The sequence below is a fragment of the Salmo salar genome, chromosome 17, assembly GCF_965601325.2.
Source record: "Salmo salar chromosome 17, fSalSal1, whole genome shotgun sequence".
Classification (NCBI taxonomy): Eukaryota; Metazoa; Chordata; class Actinopteri; order Salmoniformes; family Salmonidae; genus Salmo; species Salmo salar.
Window position 1 is genome coordinate 83,344,136 of NC_138307.1, and position 24,434 is coordinate 83,368,569.

A 24,434-nucleotide genomic window follows, 5' to 3' on the forward strand; every position below is an offset into this window, starting at 1 on the left:
CCTGGTTGTCTAGGTCTTAGTGAGGAACTCTCACCTGGTTGTCTGGGTCTTAGTAAGGAACCCTCACCTGGTTGTCTAGGTCTTAGTGAGGAACTCTCACCTGGTTGTCTGGGTCATAATTGAAAGGAAACCCCAAACCAGCAGACATTAGGCCCTCCATGGAATGAGTTGGACACCCCTGCTGTAATAGTACTGCTTTGGTCTTTATTCCTCAGTAGCTTTGAGGTAGAGGAGGGTGAGATAGTCAGATACACAGACATACACGAATAGAAGGAAGACGTGAAGGAAAGTTTCAGAAATGTTCCTACTCTGTAATGTAAATCTTTCAGTAAGCAGTTGAAAGACAGCATAGTTAGCAGCACCACCAGTCACACTAGGTACCGTACTCCAGGAAGTCAGATGGCTTGTTAAATACAAGATCACAGCAGAGCAGCCCAGACCAGGGTTCATATAGAAGTCATCTATCACTCCATTGGCAGATATTCTGTTTCATGTACCTCTCTCTCCCTATCACTCTCCTTCCCTATCTCTCTCCCTCATTCTCTCGCCCACTCTCTTTCTCTCGCTCTCTCTCTCCCTCCCTCTCTATTGCTCTCTCTCCCACTCTCTTACTCTCATGCTCTCACTCTCTCTCTCCCTATCACGATCTCTCTCCTTCACTCTTTTTCTTTCTCTCTCTCTCCCCCTCTCCATATCTCTCTCTCCATATCTCTCTCTCCATATCTCTCTCTCCATATCTCTCTCTCCATATCTCTCTCTCCATATCTCCATCTCTCTCTCTCTCTCTCTCCATATCTCTCTCTCTCTCCATATCTCTCTCTCTCTCCATATCTCTCTCTCTCTCTCTCTCTCTCTCTCTCCATATCTCTCTCTCTCTCTCTCTCTCTCTCTCTCCATATCTCTCTCCGTCAGGGGAAAAGTCATTATCAGACTGTGGCTAGAGCAGAGCTGCCTGCTGGACTGTTAGACTCCATACATTACATATCCTACATCTCTTTGTTTATAGAAACACAGAGCACATGATCTATTGAAAATATGCTTGCTGATCTCGACTCTGGAATAATTCAATTTCTTCTTTAATCCTGTGGATGACATGTTGATTTGAGGATCTGAGGCCCTCTGGTCCTGTCATCGCATTACTTCCTGTAGGGCTGCTATTCAGCGGGATGGGTCTTTAGGAATGTCTATGGAGACTGGGGGGGGGGGGGGGGCAGTGTAGAGATACACTAGTCATGTCTAGTGTAATCTCTATCTCTCTAGTGTACATACAATAAGCCAGTAGCAAATGAACTCATCAGCTGCTCTGGGCCTCTGCTGCAGAATCTACAGCTAAGCCTAGTGTAACTGATATGCCTGTCAGGGATAGGTGGAAGCAGCTGTCAGATCAGAGAAATGGAGTCATTCAGGCCAATGATTGGACTCCTTGGGGTTGGGAATAAAGTAAGTCGGGCTAAGGAAGCGTACTATAGTTAAAATGATGAGGAACTCGCTGGCCTGAAGTGACTTGCCCAGAGTGAGGTAACTCCATACAGTTTAGGTTCATAGCAGACTGTAACATGCAATGAGCAAATAACAGTCTGGTCCCTTAGGAGAGGGAGTGGTCTTTTATCAGATGAACACACACACACACATATATATATATATATATATATATATTGCCTTTATCTAGACAAGTCAGTTAAGAACAAATTCTTATTTACAATAACAGCCTACATAAACACAATGTGTTACTGGGATAAATATTCTCCCTTGAGTCTGTTCCACGACACATACCTTTTTAATAAACAGTTTTTACAACTGTCCTTCTGTTGTTCCTCAACAGTTATTGAACTTCTTCTATACTGTCAGTATTGTCCTTTCTGTGCTGGAAACGCCATGGGTGTGTATTAAAATGGCACCCTGTTCCCTATATAGTGCACTACTTTTGACCAGAACACTATGGGCCCTGGCACCCTATTCCCTATATAGTGCACTACTTTTGACCAGGTTCCATAGGTTTCTGGTTAAAAATAGTTCACTATATAGGGAATAGGGTGCGTCCAGGCTCTGGTCAAAGTAGTTCACTATATATGGAATAGGGTGCCATTTGGGACTCAATCTATGGACTTCTCCAGCCTCTCGCAGGGTGTGACCACTCAGCCTGTCTGACGTTTGTCTCAGAAACACACAGCATCCTTGGAAAGCCTGAATGATATAAACACACAACACACAACGGTGCTATTCTGGGCCTCCAGGAAACTCTATGGACAGATAGACTTCCTGTTCTTCAACATGCAGGAAAATAACATGGACTTTGATGAAACATTGATATGGCCCTGCACTCTCCGTCTGAAATGGACTGCTACTGACCACATGAAAAAAAATAATAATAAAATGAAAATACATGGACTTTTGTTTTATGTTTTAAGACAAATTGTGTCAAAGTGAAACATTCTGCACTCATAGCTATATGTTATATCATTTTACGTGCTACAAGTTCATGTTTAATACATTGCCATGATATCAAGAAAGAATGCCTTGGTAAATGAGATCATTTAAAGAAGTGTAGGCCGAGAGAATAACCAGTTCATGAGGGAAAAAAAGAGAAGAATACGGACATTTAACTGTTGCTGCCCGAGGGTGGCGCTGTAGGAATGGTCCGCTACTGAGCGCAACATGACGACTCTTCCTTCACAGCCTGTGGAGTAGATGACGCGCTGCAGTCATAGAGAATAATAGAGACCTGTAATGGCCAAGAGACTGTTTTAGCGTGTGTAGCTCTATTGAGGGTTTCCACCATTGTAATGTAGTTAACTGGGTGAGACTTCCAACTTTATTGTCTGGTCCCTCCTGATGACTCTGTTGGAGTCATGTCTAACTGGGTCATCAGGAGGGATCAGACAATCGTGAATAAGAAAATTGACTACTTCAAATAGAAATGGCCTCAATGGCGCTGCCCGTGTGCTCACAGACGCTATAATGGCACATATATAAAAACATGAATTCTCTATCTATCTCTATGGTAGCAGCTTTTTTTGGTCATCAGTCCAAAGTAATCGAGTATAATCTCAAATATGATTTAATGACTAGTAAACACTGATTTGCCCATTTAAAATTACTTTATTTAGATTTTACGAATGATTTTGCGTCGCAAAATAATAGGAGATTGGCTCTATTTAATGGGGGTGTATTAAACAGTATTGGAGCTCGATTGTAATTCCTTGTCGAGCGGGAACCAAAAGTAGAAGCTAGCAAACAGGATTATCTTGCTGTGGAGTTGATATCCTGCTGTCATGGACTGGTAAAATGCTTTTTATGCTGATAGAAAAAGATGAATTACAGGGACGTATGTGACATTGTTACAGTGTTTAGTGATTGTACTACATGACTACGCGGTCTGTAGATTTGTAATGGCAGGTATAATAATATATAGCTAAGTTAGCTAGCTAACAAGTCGTTTGAACGTGTCTTGCAGCTGTCTAGTAAGTGGTTTGTTTGTACCACCAGCTAGTTAGCTAATGGGTCTTTTATAGTAATTCACGTTTGCTGGCGTTTTAGTTAATTTGAAGTGTTCAGTAACTTGTTTAACTTAATATATTGATTCTGGATCACAGCTAGCTAGCGTAATTTTAGTTCTGGTCTAGGGCGCTATGTGCTGCTTCAACGCCATTCATCTTCCCATTCATTTCCCCCATAGAGGATCCCCCCCCGATTTAGTTTAGTGACTGCCAGACACCCACTTATTTTTCAGTGCGCATTGCGTTTATGACTTTCTTAATCCCCATGATGCGTATTAAAGTAGTGTAGTGGAGGTAAAGTTATACGTAAAATCCTTTAAGGCTGATGGAATAGATCTGGGACCGGTTTCCCAAGAGCATCTTAAGACTAAGTTAGAATGAATCTAAGATACATGTTGACGTGTTTGCCAGTGGAGTTTTAGTTGTGCTATTTCACATCTAAGATGTTTGGTGCAGTATTTCTCAAGTAAAAAAAAAAAAAAATGCAATGTGTTGTCTTTTATGTGAACTAAGTCAGCTGCCAGACAGAGCAATCACCACAGCTGTTAACCCCATGTTAGTGGGCTCAAAACCCAAACTTCATTTACCTGTTGTGACACACAAAGTTCAAACTCTGTCTTAGACGAGACTGACTTTATGACCAAAATGATCCTATTTACACTGTGTAGTCCATTTTGACACTAGAGTAAGCTAACTGTTTCTGATTCATATCGATGCCACATGGGCTGTTTTCAAAGGGATGTGTTGCTTTATAAAGGCAGTCGCTCTTTAAGATGCTTTTGGGAAACCGGGCCCAGAATTTTTAGCTTAAAATGTTGATCAAATATTGTTTCTTAACATTTTAGGCGCAGCCAATGTGCCACTAGGTGCCTGTGCTACAGAAACACTGCTAACCAAACAGTGCTAGGTGCTACAGAAACACTGCTAACCAAACAGTGCTAGGTGCCTGTGCTACAGAAACACTGCTAACCAAACAGTGCTAGGTGCCTGTGCTACAGAAACACTGCTAACCAAACAGTGCTAGGTGCCTGTGCTACAGAAACACTGCTAACCAAACAGTGCTAGGTGCCTGTGCTACAGAAACACTGCTAACCAAACAGTGCTAGGTGCCTGTGCTACAGCAACACTGCTAACCAAACAGTGCTAGGTGCCTGTGCTACAGAAACACTGCTAACCAAACAGTGCTAGGTGCCTGTGCTACAGAAACAGTGCTAACCAAACAGTGCTAGGTGCCTGTGCTACAGAAACACTGCTAACCAAACAGTGCTAGGTGCCTGTGCTACAGAAACACTGCTAACCAAACAGTGCTAGGTGCCTGTGCTACAGAAACACTGCTAACCAAACAGTGCTAGGTGCCTGTGCTACAGCAACACTGCTAATCAAACAGTGCTAGGTGCCTGTGCTACAGAAACAGTGCTAACCAAACAGTGCTAGGTGCCTGTGCTACAGAAACACTGCTAATCAAACAGTGCTAGGTGCCTGTGCTACAGAAACACTGCTAACCAAACAGTGCTAGGTGCCTGTGCTACAGAAACACTGCTAACCAAACAGTGCTAGGTGCCTGTGCTACAGAAACAGTGCTAACCAAACAGTGCTAGGTGCCTGTGCTACAGAAACAGTGCTAACCAAACAGTGCTAGGTGCCTGTGCTACAGAAACAGTGCTAACCAAACAGTGCTAGGTGCCTGTGCTACAGAAACAGTGCTAACCAAACAGTGCTAGGTGCCTGTGCTACAGAAACAGTGCTAACCAAACAGTGCTAGGTGCCTGTGCTACAGAAACAGTGCTAACCAAACAGTGCTAGGTGCCTGTGCTACAGAAACACTGCTAACCAAACAGTGCTAGGTGCCTGTGCTACAGAAACACTGCTAATCAAACAGTGCTAGGTGCCTGTGCTACAGAAACACTGCTAACCAAACAGTGCTAGGTGCCTGTGCTACAGAAACACTGCTAATCAAACAGTGCTAGGTGCCTGTGCTACAGAAACACTGCTAATCAAACAGTGCTAGGTGCCTGCACACTTGAATTAAAGGGAAACTACACTCAAAATGTCTTAGATTTCTCCCAGACCTCAAGTTGTTTCCTGTTGTGATTTAAGCATTGTTATGGACTTAGAACATCCTTTAAAATAAAATTAAAAAATCAATTGAAAACATGGGAATTTAAGAGTGCAGAAAAAAATTGAAACCTGTGAATTTTCTTACTCAGCTGACAGCCTAATTCATCCCAATATGGGATTTATCATTTTAGATCATTCAGAGTATGTCACTTTTTCTCATAGAATTTTTCACACAGGGCGCCTTTCCTTTCGTGGGGCAGGCCGTTTGGGGAAATGATTAGCAAAATTTCTCCAGGCACCACTACTGCCAGGGTTCACGTACCTAAGTTAAGGTATTACTAGAACGCTGGTGAACTTGTGTATGTAGGCGCAAGCTGTCTCTCCAAAATACAAAATAAATGACTTCTGAGCACTTTGTTTACCGTCAAACTATCTCTGGTCAATGAGCATGGGCCAGGAGCAGGCCACGTGTCTCTGTGTAGGGCTGAAGCAAAACCCTGCTTTACAGTATCTGAACAAACATGGTTCCTCTGTGTAGGGACCAGAATGAGTTGCTGTCGCCTATTGTACGGGATGCTGAAGTGACCAGAGCAGCACGCCGAAAGAGTTCAGTTCAGAAGAAGGCTCAATTCAACTGTATCCTTATTGGGCTGTTGACATGGAAAACCTACCTACCTGTTGTCTTTGTGGATTGTGCTTTGTCTATGTTATACCATTATACCTGTATTACTGATGCTCATTGCTCACACACTGTTGTTCAGACTAATAGGTAGCTAACAGAAGTCTCATGGGGCTGTTATATGACTGCATAAGGTGTGTCTTTTAGTTACAGTAACTATCCAGTTATATTCCCTGACCGTTGTTGTCCAGTCCTTTCTCCTCGTGATGACAACCAAGGTAGTACCACCACACCTGCCCGTTCCCTGCTCTGCCACACACCTGGATCCCTCTTCAAACAGTCCTGTAAGTCTGTCCTCTTCATTACCAACACAGCCCTCTGGCTCTGCTAGGAGAGCATTGTTTGGCTGAAGGTAAAACCACTGTCAACCACGATAAAGACATCTAGATCAAATAATGTCCGGTTTGTTACCCCAGACTCTCACCGTCCACTCGTTGGTGTCTCCCAGAATGACCGGAGACAAGGCTATACTGTTGTAACAGATTGTACTCTAGTGGTTATTCCTACTTCCTCTCCCTACAGTCACCCCGAAGACTGCTGCTAGGAACCCAGATGTGTCAGCCATCTTGGCGACAGGGCGCAGGACTCCTCGTTTCATCCATACACCACGACCTCCCCTTGGCAGTATGAGCATGGTGAGGAGATGGATACCAGTCTTGACTGGGTGTTTTGTCTGCTGCCAGACACTGTGTGGTTCTGTCTGTCTCCAAAGAGGGGATCCGGAGACAGAAGAACCTAGCCAATAGAATAGCTAATTAAACCACACTGCATCACCATTCATCACCTGTTGACTCTTATTAAAGGTAGACTCAGTGATATGACGTAGATGCACAAAGTAAACAGTATAGTGGGTCAATTTTCCACAACTGAAGCGCGTTGGAGCGTGAGGATTAACTTCTTCACCGTTTTGGTCATGTAGCTACCATGTTGTAAGAGTGTGAAGCGAACCCGTGCAGATACTGTGTCAGTGTTGCATCTTGCTCATTGCAATATCTGCGGTGCTGCTCGTGCGAAACATCATTTCACTGACTACCTTTTAATCAAGTATGCAACTTTGAGGCCGATCCACACGCTGATTGTTTCTGTGTTTTTGACTCCCTCTGGGCTCCAGAACCTGGATGACAGTGACTGGACGAACAGCCTGTACCCGTCTCCTCTGTCCGGGCTGGGACTGGGGGACACCAGCTTTACTGACGACATCAACATGTCCTCTGTAATGCTGAAGGAGGAGGATCCTGGAGAGGCTGGTCAGATTGATTTATTTTCTCCCCAGCAGTTCCATTTCCCTGGTGTTCCAGCCAGGTCTGAAAATCAGCACGTATAAATGACTTCATGGTCCAGATTTAGGGAAACAGGTTACAGAGGGTAGTGTCGTACAGAGGCTAGGTGTTGTTCTGTAAATGTATAGAATACAACACTGACCTTTGACCCCTCCCTCTCTCTCTCCTGCTGCTCTGGTGTCCTGCAGCGTCAGTCAGTCTGTTCTCAGAGTTCCTCCAGTCCTATCTCAGACACTCCTCCACTGCTGTCTTTGACCTGCTGGAGGAGTATGAAGCCATCTGTCAAGATAAGGTACCGTTTTCTCACTTACCTGACGCAACTTCCCCTACTGTGTGTATGCTAGTGAGTGTGTGTGTTTTTTTAGAACCCGTGTGTGTTATAGAACCCGTGTGTGTTATAGAACCCGTGTGTGTGTGCAAGAGTTTGTGGAACAGGAGGTTTGCTCCTCTGTGTGTGTGTGTGTGTGAGTGAGTCATTGTGTGTTTATATGCAGAGCTCTGTGCTGCCCTTATGAACACCCAGTGATCATGGTGCCTGTATAGCTGTGCTGCCCTTATGAACACCCAGTGATAATGGTGCCTGTATAGCTATGCAGCCCTATGAACACCCAGTGATAATGGTGCATGTATAGCTATGCTGCCCTTATGAACACCCAGTGATAATGGTGCATGTATAGCTATGCAGCCCTATGAACACCCAGTGATAATGGTGCATGTATAGCTATGCTGCCCTTATGAACACCCAGTGATAATGGTGCATGTATAGCTATGCTGCCCTTATGAACACAGTCATAATGGTGTATTGTGTGTACCAGGTGGGCATGCTCCAGAGGCTGGTATCGAGGGCAGCACCAGGACAACAGAAGTCCTCTAAGACTGCTGGTATGAGATGGCTTTTACAGCAGGAGATGGTCACCTGGCGCCTCATCACTTCTCTATACAGGTTAGTGTCTGTCTGTCTGTCTCTCTCTCTTTACCTCTTCTCTATACAGGTTAGTGTCTGTCTGTCTGGCTCTCTCTCTTTACCTCTTCTCTATACAGGTTAGTGTCTGTCTGTCTGGCTCTCTCTCTTTACCTCTTCTCTATACAGGTTAGTGTCTGTCTGTCTGTCTGGCTCTCTCTCTTTACCTCTTCTCTATACAGGTTAGTGTCTGTCTGGCTCTCTCTCTTTACCTCTTCTCTATACAGGTTAGTGTCTGTCTGTCTGTCTGGCTCTCTCTCTTTACCTCTTCTCTATACAGGTTAGTGTCTGTCTGTCTGTCTGGCTCTCTCTCTTTACCTCTTCTCTATACAGGTTAGTGTCTGTCTGTCTGTCTGGCTCTCTCTCTTTACCTCTTCTCTATACAGGTTAGTGTCTGTCTGTCTGTCTGGCTCTCTCTCTTTACCTCTTCTCTATACAGGTTAGTGTCTGTCTGTCTGGCTCTCTCTCTTTACCTCTTCTCTATACAGGTTAGTGTCTGTCTGTCGGTCTGGCTCTCTCTCTTTACCTCTTCTCTATACAGGTTAGTGTCTGTCTGGCGGTCTGGCTCTCTCTCTTTACCTCTTCTCTATACAGGTTAGTGTCTGTCTGGCGGTCTGTCTGCCTCTCTTTACCTCTTCTCTATACAGGTTAGTGTCTGTCTGGCGGTCTGTCTGCCTCTCTCTCTCTCTTTACCTCTTCTCTATACAGGTTAGTGTCTGTCTGGCGGTCTGTCTGCATCTCTCTCTCTCTTTACCTCTTCTCTATACAGGTTAGTGTCTGTCTGGCGGTCCGTCTGCCTCTCTCTCTCTTTACCTCTTCTCTATACAGGTTAGTGTCTGTCTGTGTCTGCCTGCCTCTCTCTCTCTCTCTCTTTACCTCTTCTCTATACAGGTTAGTGTCCGTCTGGCGGTCTGTCTCTCTCTCTCTTTACCTCTTTCTAGCTCCCTGTCTCTCTTTCTGGGAAACCCCATTTTTCTCTCCACGCATATCTGTCTGTTCGTGCCTTCCATTCTCTCTCTCGTTTTTTACATGTTTTAATATACATTAGGGCTGTGAACTACCAGGGAACTCACAAAACGATATTACAATACTTACATGCCGATACCATATGTATTGGGATTTTATTGCGATTCGATGTTCCAAACATATGCTCACCATATGTCTGCTGCAGAGGGACAAGTTAGAGCCATGAAAAAAATCATTTTAATGCTGAAAGAGAACAAGCTATGAAGGAAAAGTTTAGGTACAGCCAACTAGCACAAAAACATGTCGATATGGTATGTCGTCCAACATAATATCCCCACATGTAACTATCGATTTTTGCATTTATTTTCCTCATCACTACATAGAGGAATGGTGTTGCTATGGAGACGCGTGGTTTGACTTTGTTACATCATTGTGTGTGTCCCCCCCCCTCTCAGAGACAGGATCCAGTCAGAGCTGGAGGATGACATCATGGTGGATGTGGCTGTGAGTACACCTCTAGAACTATGATGTCATTAGGGAACTACAGGTGTTTCTTGCTGTGTGATGGAGAGACGGAGAAGGAAATGGAGTAAGCTTCCTGTCTCCTGTGTGTGTGACCATCTCTCCTCAGGCTCCCGGTGTTAGTGAGAAGGTGGTGATGGAACAACTCTTCCAGAGAGATGCTGTAGTACGCCAGAGTCAGGTTAGTCTCTCTCACACACACACACACACACATACAGTACCAGTCAACATGTTCTACATTGTAGAATAATAGTGAAGACATCAAAACTATGAAATAACACATATGGAATCATGTAGTAACCAAAAAAAGTGTTAAACAAATCAAAATCTATTTTAGATTCTTCAAAGTAGCCACCTTTTGCCTTGATGACAGCTTTGCACACTCTTGGCATTCTCTCAACCAGCATCACCTGGAATGCCTTTCCAACAGTCTTGAAGGAGTTCCCACATATGCCGAGCACTTGTTGGTTGAGGTCGGGTGATTGTGGAGGCCAGGTCATCTGATGCAGGACTCCATCACTTTCCTTCTTGGCCAAATAGCCTGGATGTGTGTTGGGTCATTGTCCTGTTGAAAAACAAATGATAGTCCCACTAAGCGCAACCAGATGGGATGGTGTATCACTGCAGAACGCTGTGGCAGCCATGCTGGTTAAGTGTGCCTTGAATTCTAAATAAATCAGTGTCACCAGCAAAGCACCATCACACCTCCTCCTCCATGCTTCACGGTGGGAACCACACATGCGGAGATCCGTTCACCTACTCTGCGTCTCACAAAGACACGGCAGTTGGAACCAAAAATCTCAAATTTGGATTCATCAGACCAAAGGACAGATTTCCACCAGTCTAATGTCCATTGCTCGTGGTTCTTGGCCCAAGCAAGTCCTTTCTTCTTATTGGTGTCCTTTAGTAGTGGTTTCTTTGCAGCAATTCAACCATGAAGGCCTGATTCACACAGTCTCCTCTGAACAGTTAATGTTGAGATGTGTCTGTTACTTGAACTCTGTGAAGCATTTATTTGGGCTGCAATTTCTGAGGCTGGTAACTCTAATGAACTTATCCTCTGCAGCAGAGGTAACGCTGGGTCTTCCTTTCCTGTGGCGGTCCTCATGAGAGCCAGTTTCATCATAGCGCTTGATGGTTTTTGTGACTGCACATGAAGAAACGTTCCAAGTTCTTGAAGTTTTCCTGATTGACTGACCATCATGTCTTAGTAATGAGGGACTGTAGTTTCTCTTTGCTTATTTGAGCTGTTCTTGCCATAATATGGACTTGGTCTGTTACCAAATAGGGCTATCTTCTGTATACCACCCCTACCTTGTCACAACACAACTGATTGGCTCAAATGCATTAAGAAGGAAAGAAATTCCACAAATGAACTTTTAACAAGGCACACCTGTTAATTGAAATGCATTCCAGGTGACTACCTCATGGAGCTGGTTGAGAGAATACCAAGAGTGTTTAAAGCTGTCATCAAGGCAAAGGGTGGCTACTTTGAAGAATCTGTTTTGTTGAAAACTTTTTTTGGTTACTACATGATTCCATATGTGTTATTTCATAGTGTTGATGTCTTCACTGTTATTCTACAATGTAGAAAAGAGTAAAAAATAAAGAAAAACCCTTGAATGAGTAGGTGTCCAAACTTTTGACTGTTACTGTATATACACAAAAACAAACACACACACACCACCTCCCCTATTATCTATCTCTAGTGGTACAGTCCTGTTAGTCTGATGGATGGATGGATGGTTGTAATCCCCTGTCTGTCTCTAGTGGTACAGTCCTGTTTAGTCTGATGGATGGATGTAATCCCCTGTCTGTCTCTAGTGGTACAGTCCTGTTTAGTCTGATGGATGGATGGTTGTAATCCCCTGTCTGTCTCTAGTGGTACAGTCCTGTTTAGTCGGATGGATGGATGGATGGATGGATGGTTGTAATCCCCTGTCTGTCTCTAGTGGTACAGTCCTGTTTAGTCTGATGGATGGATGGTTGTAATCCCCTGTCTGTCTCTAGTGGTACAGTCCTGTTTAGTCTGATGGATGGATGGTTGTAATCCCCTGTCTATCTCTAGTGGTACAGTCCTGTTTAGTCTGATGGATGGATGGTTGTAATCCCCTGTCTGTCTCTAGTGGTACAGTCCTGTTTAGTCTGATGGATGGTTGTAATCCCCTGTCTGTCTCTAGTGGTACAGTCCTGTTTAGTCTGATGGATGGTTGTAATCCCCTGTCTGTCTCTAGTGGTACAGTCCTGTTTAGTCTGATGGATGGTTGTAATCCCCTGTCTGTCTCTAGTGGTACAGTCCTGTTTAGTCTGATGGATGGTTGTAATCCCCTGTCTGTCTCTAGTGGTACAGTCCTGTTTAGTCTGATGGATGGATGGTTGTAATCCCCTGTCTGTCTCTAGTGGTACAGTCCTGTTTAGTCTGATGGATGGATGGATGGTTGTAATCCCCTGTCTGTCTCTAGTGGTACAGTCCTGTTTAGTCTGATGGATGGATGGTTGTAATCCCCTGTCTGTCTCTAGTGGTACAGTCCTGTTTAGTCTGATGGATGGATGGTTGTAATCCCCTGTCTGTCTCTAGTGGTACAGTCCTGTTTAGTCGGATGGATGGATGGATGTAATCCCCTGTCTGTCTCTAGTGGTACAGTCCTGTTTAGTCTGATGGATGGATGGTTGTAATCCCCTGTCTGTCTCTAGTGGTACAGTCCTGTTTAGTCTGATGGATGGATGGTTGTAATCCCCTGTCTGTCTCTAGTGGTACAGTCCTGTTTAGTCTGATGGATGGATGGATTGTAATCCCCTGTCTGTCTCTAGTGGTACAGTCCTGTTTAGTCTGATGGATGGATGGTTGTAATCCCCTGTCTGTCTCTAGTGGTACAGTCCTGTTTAGTCTGATGGATGGTTGTAATGGAGACATACAGTTTTACATAATCGTTTCACCTCCTCTCTCTTAGCTGGTTGTGGATTGGTTAGAGAGTATCGCCAAAGATGAAATCGGGGACTTCTCTGACAACATTGAATACTATGCCAAGTCTGTCTACTGGTAAGTAGCTGGAGTCATTTGAGAGACAAGCACTTGTATGTCGTTAGGAAGACCATGTTCCTTGGCTAATATTCTGTTTGACTTTCAGGGAGAATACCCTTCATGTTCTGAAACTGAGGAGAAACACATCCAGCACAGGATTCAATGTTCCCCTGGTTACTGAGCTGGTAAGAGGGACTTTTAGGCCTACTCTTCACAGGCTACAATGTTCCCCTGGTTACTGAGCTGGTAAGAGGGACTTTTAGGCCTACTCTTCACAGGCTACAATGTTCCCCTGGTTACTGAGCTGGTAAGAGGGACTTTTAGGCCTACTCTTCACAGGCTACAATGTTCCCCTGGTTACTGAGCTGGTAAGAGGGACTTTTAGGCCTACTCTTCACAGGCTACAATGTTCCCCTGGTTACTGAGCTGGTAAGAGGGACTTTTAGGCCTACTCTTCACAGGCTACAATGTTCCCCTGGTTACTGAGCTGGTAAGAGGGACTTTTATGCCTCTTCTTCACAGGCTACAATGTTCCCCTGGTTACTGAGCTGGTAAGAGGGACTTTTAGGCCTACTCTTCACAGGCTACAATGTTCCCCTGGTTACTGAGCTGGTAAGAGGGACTTTTATGCCTCTTCTTCACAGGCTACTATGTTCCCCTGGTTACTGAGCTGGTAAGAGGGACTTTTAGGCCTACTCTTCACAGGCTACAATGTTCCCCTGGTTACTGAGCTGGTAAGAGGGACTTTTAGGCCTACTCTTCACAGGCTACAATGTTCCCCTGGTTACTGAGCTGGTAAGAGGGACTTTTAGGCCTACTCTTCACAGGCTACAATGTTCCCCTGGTTACTGAGCTGGTAAGAGGGACTTTTAGGCCTACTCTTCACAGGCTACAATGTTCCCCTGGTTACTGAGCTGGTAAGAGGGACTTTTAGGCCTACTCTTCACAGGCTACATTGTTCCCCTGGTTACTGAGCTGGTAAGAGGGACTTTTAGGCCTACTCTTCACAGGCTACAATGTTCCCCTGGTTACTGAGCTGGTAAGAGGGACTTTTAGGCCTACTCTTCACAGGCTACAATGTTCCCCTGGTTACTGAGCTGGTAAGAGGGACTTTTAGGCCTACTCTTCACAGGCTACAATGTTCCCCTGGTTACTGAGCTGGTAAGAGGGACTTTTAGGCCTACTCTTCACAGTCTAGCTCTCTCTCTCACACACACACTCTCCTACATGCTCTCCTCTTATGCCATGATAGGGAATACATGGTTTTACTTAGAACATAAAGTAAGTGTGTGTGTCTGTAGGACCCTGACGCCCCCGTCAGACAGAGACGTCCTCTGGCAGACCTGGACAGAGAGGATGATGCCAGACTGCTGAAGTACCTGTTCACCCTCCTCCGAGCGGGCATGACTGACGAGGTGAGAAACAGGCACCGTTTTGTTCCCTGTATAGTGCACTGCTGTTGACCAGGGCTCATAGTCCTCTGGTCAAAAGTAGTGCAGTGTATAGCTAATAGGGTGGCGTTTTGAGACTGATCTCAGTACAGCGCCACCTGGTGGATGGGAGGGTTATACTGAACTGGTTTCTAGTGACGTGTGGTTGTGTGCAGGCCCAGAGGCTGTGTAAGCGCTGTGGCCAGGCATGGAGAGCTGCTACTCTGGAGGGGTGGAAGCTGTACCACGACCCCAACATCAACGGAGGTCAGTTCTCCACCGTACACTCTCACCAACAGATGTACAACACCGAGTGGCCGTCGTGACATTTGGTCAGCCGGTGATTGTCATGTAAATAGCTGCAGGTCTCACGGTAATTGACCGTTAATTAACATAAACACGTTTAGCATCTCCTGGCTTCCACACACAGCCTACAAGACACTGATGCAGACCTTTGGAACATCTACATTTTAAAAAGTCTAATAAATCCTGCCGATAGAATGCTGAGTACCAGGCAGTTAGCAAGTTTGTTAGACTACTAATGACCAGCAAGTTTGGTAGACTACTAATGACCAGCGAGTTTGGTAGACTACCAATGACCAGCGAGTTTGGTAGACTACTAATGACCAGCGAGTTTGGTAGACTACCAATGACCAGCGAGTTTGGTAGACTACCAATGACCAGCGAGTTTGGTAGACTACCAATGACCAGCGAGTTTGGTAGACTACCAATGACCAGCGAGTTTGGTAGACTACCAATGACCAGCAAGTTTGGTAGACTACCAATGACCAGCGAGTTTGGTAGACTACCAATGACCATCAGCAGCATCAGAGCTTAGAGAAGTTTAGTTACCGTGGTGTGGCGGTAATTCGGTCACCATAACAGCCCTAAACACACATCCCTATGAATGGTCTGTAATGGAACTGTGTGTGTCCAGGCGGTGCAGAGCTGCTACCGGTGGAGGGGAACCCTCAGCGCTGTGTATGGAAGGTGTGCTGCTGGAGGATGGCTGATAATGAACACTTCAGCAGATATGAGAGAGCCATCTACGCTGTTCTGAGTGGGAACCTCAAACGGGTATGTTGTGTGGTCATCTCCCTGAGGAGAGGATGGGGGGGGGGGTCAGGTGGAGGAGGAGGATGGAGGGGGGTCAGGTGGAGGAGGAGGATGGAGGGGGGTCAGGTGGAGGAGGAGGAGGATGGAGGGGGGTCAGGTGGAGGAGGAGGAGGATGGAGGGGGGTCAGGTGGAGGAGGAGGAGGATGGAGGGGGGTCAGGTGGAGGAGGAGGAGGATGGAGGGGGGTCAGGTGGAGGAGGAGGAGGATGGAGGGGGGTCAGGTGGAGGAGGAGGAGGATGGAGGGGGGTCAGGTGGAGGAGGAGGAGGATGGAGGGGGGTCAGGTGGAGGAGGAGGAGGATGGAGGGGGGTCAGGTGGAGGAGGAGGAGGATGGAGGGGGGTCAGGTGGAGGAGGAGGAGGATGGAGGGGGGTCAGGTGGAGGAGGAGGTGGAGGGGGGTCAGGTGGAGGAGGAGGTGGAGGGGGGTCAGGTGGAGGAGGAGGTGGAGGGGGGTCAGGTGGAGGAGGAGGAGGATGGAGGGGGGTCAGGTGAGGAGGAGGAGGATGGAGGGGGGTCAGGTGGAGGAGGAGGAGGATGGAGGGGGGTCAGGTGGAGGAGGAGGAGGATGGAGGGGGGTCAGGTGGAGGAGGAGGAGGATGGAGGGGGGTCAGGTGGAGGAGGAGGAGGATGGCGGGGGGTCAGGTGGAGGAGGAGGAGGATGGCGGGGGGTCAGGTGGAGGAGGAGGAGGATGGCGGGGGGTCAGGTGGAGGAGGAGGATGGATGGCGGGGGGTCAGGTGGAGGAGGAGGAGGATGGCGGGGGGTCAGGTGGAGGAGGAGGAGGATGGCGGGGGGTCAGGTGGAGGAGGAGGAGGATGGCGGGGGGTCAGGTGGAGGAGGAGGAGGATGGCGGGGGGTCAGGTGGAGGAGGAGGAGGATGGCGGGGGGTCAGGTGGAGGAGGAGGAGGATGGCGGGGGGTCAGGTGGAGGAGGAGGAGGATGGCGGGGGGTCAGGTGGAGGAGGAGGAGGATGGCGGGGGGTCAGGTGGAGGAGGAGGAGGATGGCGGGGGGTCAGGTGGTGGAGGAGGAGGATGGGGGGGGTCAGGTGGAGGAGGAGGAGGATGGAGGGGGGTCAGGTGGAGGAGGAGGAGGATGGAGGGGGGTCAGGTGGTGGAGGAGGAGGATGGAGGGGGGTCAGGTGGAGGAGGAGGAGGATGGAGGGGGGTCAGGTGGAGGGGGGTCAGGTGGAGGAGGAGGAGGATGGAGGGGGGTCAGGTGGAGGAGGAGGAGGGGGGGGGGGTCGTCAGGTGGAGGAGGAGGAGGATGGAGGGGGGTCAGGTGGAGGGGGGTCAGGTGGAGGAGGAGGAGGATGGAGGGGGGTCAGGTGGAGGGGGGTCAGGTGGAGGAGGAGGAGGATGGAGGGGGGTCAGGTGGAGGAGGAGGAGGGGGGGGGGGTCGTCAGGTGGAGGAGGATGGGGGGGGGGGTCGTCAGGTGGAGGAGGATGGGGGGGGGGGTCAGGTGGAGGAGGAGGAGGATGGAGGGGGGTCAGGTGGAGGAGGAGGAGGATGGAGGGGGGTCAGGTGGAGGAGGAGGAGGGGGGGGGGGTCGTCAGGTGGAGGAGGATGGGGGGGGGGCGTCAGGTGGAGGAGGATGGGGGGGGGGGTCGTCAGGTGGAGGAGGATGGGGGGGGGGGTCGTCAGGTGGAGGAGGATGGGGGGGGGTCGTCAGGTGGAGGAGGATGGGGGGGGGCGTCAGGTGGAGGAGGAGGAGGGGGGGGTCAGGTGGAGGAGGAGGATGGGGGGGGTCAGGTGGAGGAGGAGGATGGAGGGGGGTCAGGTGGAGGAGGAGGATGGAGGGGGGTCAGGTGGAGGAGGAGGATGGAGGGGGGGGGTCAGGTGGAGGAGGAGGATGGAGGGGGGGGGTCAGGTGGAGGAGGAGGATGGAGGGGGGGGTCAGGTGGAGGAGGAGGATGGAGGGGGGGGTCAGGTGGAGGAGGAGGATGGAGGGGGGGGGTCAGGTGGAGGAGGAGGATGGAGGGGGGGGGGTCGGGTAGGTGGAGGAGGTGGATGGGGGGGTCAGGTGGAGGAGGATGGGGGGGGTCAGGTGGAGGAGGAGGATGGGGGGTCAGGAGGAGGATGGGGGGGGTCAGGTGGAGGAGGATGATGGGGGGGGTCAGGTGGAGGAGGAGGGGGGGGTCAGGTGGAGGAGGAAGGGGCGGTCAGGTGGAGGAGCAAGGGGGGAAGGGGTCAGGTGGAGGAGGAATATGAGGGGGGGGGCGGTCAGGTGGAGGAGGAATATGAGGGGGGGCGGTCAGGTGGAGGAGGAATATGAGGGGGGGCGGTCAGGTGGAGGAGGAATTTGAGGGGGGGCGGTCAGGTGGAGGAGGAAGGGGGGGGAGTCAGTTGGAGGAGGAATATGAGGGGGGGCGGTCAGGTGGAGGATGGGGGGGGTCAGGTGGAGGAGGATGATGGGGGGGGTCAGGTGGAGGAGGAGGGGGGGGTCAGGTGGAGGAGGAAGGGGCGGTCAGGTGGAGGAGCAAGGGGGGAAGGGGTCAGGTGGAGGAGGAATATGAGGGGGGGCGGTCAGGTGGAGGAGGAAGGGGGGGGTCAGGTGGAGGAGGAATATGAGGGGGGGGCGGTCAGGTGGAGGAGGAATATGAGGGGGGGCGGTCAGGTGGAGGAGGAATATGAGGGGGGGCGGTCAGGTGGAGGAGGAATTTGAGGGGGGGCGGTCAGGTGGAGGAGGAAGGGGGGGGAGTCAGTTGGAGGAGGAATATGAGGGGGGGCGGTCAGGTGGAGGAGGAAGGGGGGGTTCAGGTGGAGGAGGAATATGAGGGGGGGGGGCGGTGGTCAGGTGGAGGAAGGGGGGTCAGGTGGAGGAGGAATATGAGGGGGGGCGGTCAGGTGGAGGAGGAATATGAGGGGGGGGTCAGGTGGAGGAGGAATATGAGGGGGGGGGTCAGGTGGAGGAGGAATATGAGGGGGGGGGTCAGGTGGAGGAGGAATATGAGGGGGGCGGTCAGGTGGAGGAGGAATATGAGGGGGGGGGGGAAAGTGAAACGCATTGTCAAAGTAAACATCTAACAACAATGTTCACATAAGAGAGGACTATAGTAGAGTGGTGGTAGACGGGACTATAGTAGAGTGGTGGTAGACGGGACTATAGTAGAGTGGTGGTAGACGGGACTATAGTAGAGTGGTGGTAGACGGGACTATAGTAGAGTGGTGGTAGACGGGACTATAGTAGAGTGGTGGTAGACGGGACTATAGTAGAGTGGTGGTAGACGGGACTATAGTAGAGTGGTGGTAGACGGGACTATAGTAGAGTGGTGGTAGACGGGACTATAGTAGAGTGGTGGTAGACGGGACTATAGTAGAGTGGTGGTAGACGGGACTATAGTAGAGTGGTGGTAGACGGGACTATAGTAGAGTGGTGGTAGACGGGACTATAGTAGAGTGGTGGTAGACGGGACTATAGTAGAGTGGTGGTAGACGGGACTATAGTAGAGTGGTGGTAGACGGGACTATAGTAGAGTGGTGGTAGACGGGACTATAGTAGAGTGGTGGTAGACGGGACTATAGTAGAGTGGTGGTAGACGGACTATAGTAGAGTGGTGGTAGACAGGACTATAGTAGAGTGGTGGTAGACGGGACTATAGTAGAGTGGTGGTAGACGGGACTATAGTAGAGTGGTGGTAGACGGGACTATAGTAGAGTGGTGGTAGACGGGACTATAGTAGAGTGGTGGTAGACGGGACTATAGTAGAGTGGTGGTAGACGGGACTATAGTAGAGTGGTGGTAGACGGGACTATAGTAGAGTGGTGGTAGACGGGACTATAGTAGAGTGGTGGTAGACGGGACTATAGTAGAGTGGTGGTAGACGGGACTATAGTAGAGTGGTGGTAGACGGGACTATAGTAGAGTGGTGGTAGACGGGACTATAGTAGAGTGGTGGTAGACGGGACTATAGTAGAGTGGTGGTAGAGGGGACTATAGTAGAGTGGTGGTAGACGGGACTATAGTAGAGTGGTAATAGTGATTTGTCTCTCGTCTCTCCCCTCTAGCTGCTCCCAGTGTGTGAGTCGTGGGAGGACAGTGTGTGGGCCTACTTCAGGGTCCTGGTAGACTCTCTGGTGGAACAGGAGGTCCGGTCCTCAGGAATGGGCAGCGAGGAGCTGGAGGAGCTGCCACGAGAATACCTGGAGGCCAAGTAAGATCCCCAGCCTCTAGAAGGTAGCCTTACCCAGGGACAATACTCTTTAGTGGGCAGCCCTGCCTAGAGAATACAGCCTCTGGTAGAGAATACCTGGACACCAAGTAAGATCCCATCTAGTGGAGAATACCTGGAGGCCAAGTAAGATCCCATCTAGTAGAGAATACCTGGAGGCCAAGTAAGATCCCCTCTAGTAGAGAATACCTGGAGGCCAAGTAAGATCCCCTCTAGTAGAGAATACCTGGAGGCCAAGTAAGATCCCCTCTAGTAGAGAATACCTGGAGGCCAAGTAAGATCCCCTCTAGTAGAGAATACCTGGAGGCCAAGTAAGATCCCCTCTAGTAGAGAATACCTGGAGGCCAAGTAAGCGCCCCTCTAGTAGAGAATACCTGGAGGCCAAGTAAGATCCCATCTAGTAGAGAATACCTGGAGGCCAAGTAAGATCCCATCTAGTGGAGAATACCTGGAGGCCAAGTAAGATCCCATCTAGTGGGGAATACCTGGAGGCCAAGTAAGATCCCATCTAGTAGAGAATACCTGGAGGCCAAGTAAGATCCCCTCTAGTAGAGAATACCTGGAGGCCAAGTAAGATCCCCTCTAGTAGAGAATACCTGGAGGCCAAGTAAGATCCCCTCTAGTAGAGAATACCTGGAGGCCAGGTAAGATCCCATCTAGTGGGGAATACCTGGAGGCCAAGTAAGATCCCATCTAGTGGGGAATACCTGGAGGCCAAGTAAGATCCCATCTAGTGGAGAATACCTGGAGGCCAAGTAAGATCCCATCTAGTGGAGAATACCTGGAGGCGAAGTAAGATCCCATCTAGTGGAGAATACCTGGAGGCCAAGTAAGATCCCATCTAGTGGAGAATACCTGGAGGCCAAGTAAGATCCCATCTAGTGGAGAATACCTGGAGGCCAAGTAAGATCCCATCTAGTAGAGAATACCTGGAGGCCAAGTAAGATCCCATCTAGTAGAGAATACCTGGAGGCCAAGTAAGATCCCCAGCCTGTAGTAGGAAGTCTTACCCAGGGACCATACCCTTTAGTGGGTAGCCCTGCCTACAAAATACAGCCTCTGGTAGAAAATACCTGGAGTCCAGGTAAAATCCCCAGCCTCTAGAGGAGGGTTGAGGATCAGGAACCTAACCTAACATTTCTACCATGTCTCCCTTTTCTCTCCAGCTGGACACTAGAGAAGGTGTTTGAGGAGCTGCTGGCAACAGAGTCAAAGGTCAGCATCTGTTTGTCTGCTTTATCAAACTAGCTGTGTGTGTGTACATCATACCAGTCTACTATCTACATCATACCAGTCTACATCATACCAGTCTACATCATACCAGTCTACATCATACCAGTCTACATCATACCAGTCTACATCATACCAGTCTACTATCTACATCATACCAGTCTACTATCTACATCATACCAGTCTACTATCTACATCATACCAGTCTACTGTCTACTATCTACATCATACCAGTCTACTGTCTACATCATACCAGTCTACTATCTACGTCATACCAGTCTACTGTCTACTATCTACATCATACCAGTCTACTGTCTACTATCTACATCATACCAGTCTACTGTCTACTATCTACATCATACCAGTCTACTGTCTACATCATACCAGTCTACTATCTACGTCATACCAGTCTACTATCTACGTCATACCAGTCTACTATCTACATCATACCAGTCTACGTCATACCAGTCTACTGTCTACTATCTACATCATACCAGTCTACTGTCTACTATCTACATCATACCAGTCTACTGTCTACTATCTACATCATACCAGTCTACTATCTACGTCATACCAGTCTACTATCTACGTCATACCAGTCTACTATCTACGTCATACCAGTCTACTATCTACGTCATACCAGTCTACGTCATACCAGTCTACGTCATACCAGTCTACTATCTACGTCATACCAGTCTACTATCTACGTCATACCAGCCTACTATCTACGTCATACCAGTCTACTATCTACGTCATACCAGTCTACTATCTACGTCATACCAGTCTACTATCTACGTCATACCAGTCTACTATCTACGTCATACCAGTCTACTATCTACGTCATACCAGTCTACTATCTACGTCATACCAGTCTACGTCATACCAGTCTACGTCATACCAGTCTACGTCATACCAGTCTACGTCATACCAGTCTACGTCATACCAGTCTACTATCTACGTCATACCAGTCTACTATCTACGTCATACCAGTCTACGTCATACCAGTCTACTATCTACGTCATACCAGTCTACGTCATACCAGTCTACGTCATACCAGTCTACGTCATACCAGTCTACTATCTACGTCATACCAGTCTACGTCATACCAGTCTACGTCATACCAGTCTACGTCATACCAGTCTACGTCATACCAGTCTACTATCTACGTCATACCAGTCTACGTCATACCAGTCTACGTCATACCAGTCTACGTCATACCAGTCTACTATCTACGTCATACCAGTCTACTATCTACGTCATACCAGTCTACGTCATACCAGTCTACGTCATACCAGTCTACGTCATACCAGTCTACTATCTACGTCATACCAGTCTACGTCATACCAGTCTACGTCATACCAGTCTACGTCATACCAGTCTACGTCATACCAGTCTACTATCTACGTCATACCAGTCTACGTCATACCAGTCTACTATCTACGTCATACCAGTCTACGTCATACCAGTCTACTATCTACGTCATACCAGTCTACGTCATACCAGTCTACGTCATACCAGTCTACGTCATACCAGTCTACGTCATACCAGTCTACGTCATACCAGTCTACTATCTCCGTCATACCAGTCTATCTACGTCATACCGGTCTACTATCTACGTCGCGCCGGTCTGCTGGCTGTCTACGTCGCGCCGGTCTTAGGGACTCCCATAGTCCTGTGAAAGACACTGAATTTCTCCTTCCCTCTTCTCCACAGAAAGTCCTGGAAGAGACTAAAGAACACTACCACATCATCCAGAAGTTAGTAATCCTGGGTGACCTGGACGGTGAGTCTGTCATTAACCTGTAACTAGCTGTCTGGTGTTTCCTGGGTGACCTGGACGGTGAGTCTGTTATTAACCTGTAACTAGCTGTCTAGTGTTTCCTGGGTGACCTGGACGGTGAGTCTGTTATTAACCTGTAACTAGCTGTCTGGTGTTTCCTGGGTGACCTGGACGGTGAGTCTGTTATTAACCTGTAACTAGCTGTCTGGTGTTTCCTGGGTGACCTGGACGGTGAGTCTGTTATTAACCTGTAACTAGCTGTCTAGTGTTTCCTGGGTGACCTGGACGGTGAGTCTGTTATTAACCTGTAACTAGCTGTCTGGTGTTTCCTGGGTGACCTGGACGGTGAGTCTGTTATTAACCTGTAACTAGCTGTCTAGTGTTTCCTGGGTGACCTGGACGGTGAGTCTGTTATTAACCTGTAACTAGCTGTCTAGTGTTTCCTGGGTGACCTGGACGGTGAGTCTGTTATTAACCTGTAACTAGCTGTCTAGTGTTTCCTGGGTGACCTGGACGGTGAGTCTGTTATTAACCTGTAACTAGCTGTCTAGTGTTTCCTGGGTGACCTGGACGGTGAGTCTGTTATTAACCTGTAACTAGCTGTCTAGTGTTTCCTGGGTGACCTGGACGGTGAGTCTGTTATTAACCTGTAACTAGCTGTCTGGTGTTTCCTGGGTGACCTGGACGGTGAGTCTGTTATTAACCTGTAACTAGCTGTCTGGTGTTTCCTGGGTGACCTGGACGGTGAGTCTGTCATTAACCTGTAACTAGCTGTCTAGTGTTTCCTGGGTGACCTGGACGGTGAGTCTGTCATTAACCTGTAACTAGCTGTCTGGTGTTTCCTGGGTGACCTGGACGGTGAGTCTGTCATTAACCTGTAACTAGCTGTCTGGTGTTTCCTGGGTGACCTGGACGGTGAGTCTGTTATTAACCTGTAACTAGCTGTCTGGTGTTTCCTGGGTGACCTGGACGGTGAGTCTGTTATTAACCTGTAACTAGCTGTCTGGTGTTTCCTGGGTGACCTGGACGGTGAGTCTGTCATTAACCTGTAACTAGCTGTCTAGTGTTTCCTGGGTGACCTGGACGGTGAGTCTGTTATTAACCTGTAACTAGCTGTCTAGTGTTTCCTGGGTGACCTGGACGGTGAGTCTGTTATTAACCTGTAACTAGCTGTCTAGTGTTTCCTGGGTGACCTGGACGGTGAGTCTGTTATTAACCTGTAACTAGCTGTCTAGTGTTTCCTGGGTGACCTGGACGGTGAGTCTGTCATTAACCTGTAACTAGCTGTCTAGTGTTTCCTGGGTGACCTGGACGGTGAGTCTGTCATTAACCTGTAACTAGCTGTCTAGTGTTTCCTGGGTGACCTGGACGGTGAGTCTGTCATTAACCTGTAACTAGCTGTCTAGTGTTTCCTGGGTGACCTGGACGGTGAGTCTGTCATTAACCTGTAACTAGCTGTCTAGTGTTTCCTGGGTGACCTGGACGGTGAGTCTGTTATTAACCTGTAACTAGCTGTCTAGTGTTTCCTGGGTGACCTGGACGGTGAGTCTGTTATTAACCTGTAACTAGCTGTCTAGTGTTTCCTGGGTGACCTGGACGGTGAGTCTGTCATTAACCTGTAACTAGCTGTCTAGTGTTTCCTGGGTGACCTGGACGGTGAGTCTGTCATTAACCTGTAACTAGCTGTCTAGTGTTTCCTGGGTGACCTGGACGGTGAGTCTGTC

General features: G+C 48.5%; 1 protein-coding gene across 1 annotated transcript in view; it reads left to right on the forward strand.

Annotated features, from left to right (window-relative positions):
• The first annotated feature begins 3,020 nt into the window (after positions 1–3,020).
• The window catches only part of LOC106598668 (nuclear pore complex protein Nup107), a 39,416-nt gene continuing 18,002 nt past the window's right edge, over positions 3,021–24,434 (forward strand). Inside the window, exons 1-17 of the mRNA XM_082964265.1 lie at positions 3,021–3,280; positions 6,094–6,191; positions 6,426–6,518; positions 6,757–6,869; positions 7,346–7,481; positions 7,703–7,806; positions 8,330–8,457; positions 9,897–9,945; positions 10,073–10,144; positions 12,915–13,003; positions 13,092–13,170; positions 14,287–14,400; positions 14,592–14,682; positions 15,353–15,492; positions 19,537–19,682; positions 20,867–20,915; positions 22,644–22,713. Of these exons, the coding sequence (XP_082820391.1) occupies positions 3,273–3,280; positions 6,094–6,191; positions 6,426–6,518; positions 6,757–6,869; positions 7,346–7,481; positions 7,703–7,806; positions 8,330–8,457; positions 9,897–9,945; positions 10,073–10,144; positions 12,915–13,003; positions 13,092–13,170; positions 14,287–14,400; positions 14,592–14,682; positions 15,353–15,492; positions 19,537–19,682; positions 20,867–20,915; positions 22,644–22,713 (1,579 nt within the window). The 5' untranslated portion in view covers positions 3,021–3,272. The remainder of the gene's footprint in view (positions 3,281–6,093; positions 6,192–6,425; positions 6,519–6,756; positions 6,870–7,345; positions 7,482–7,702; positions 7,807–8,329; positions 8,458–9,896; positions 9,946–10,072; positions 10,145–12,914; positions 13,004–13,091; positions 13,171–14,286; positions 14,401–14,591; positions 14,683–15,352; positions 15,493–19,536; positions 19,683–20,866; positions 20,916–22,643; positions 22,714–24,434) is intronic.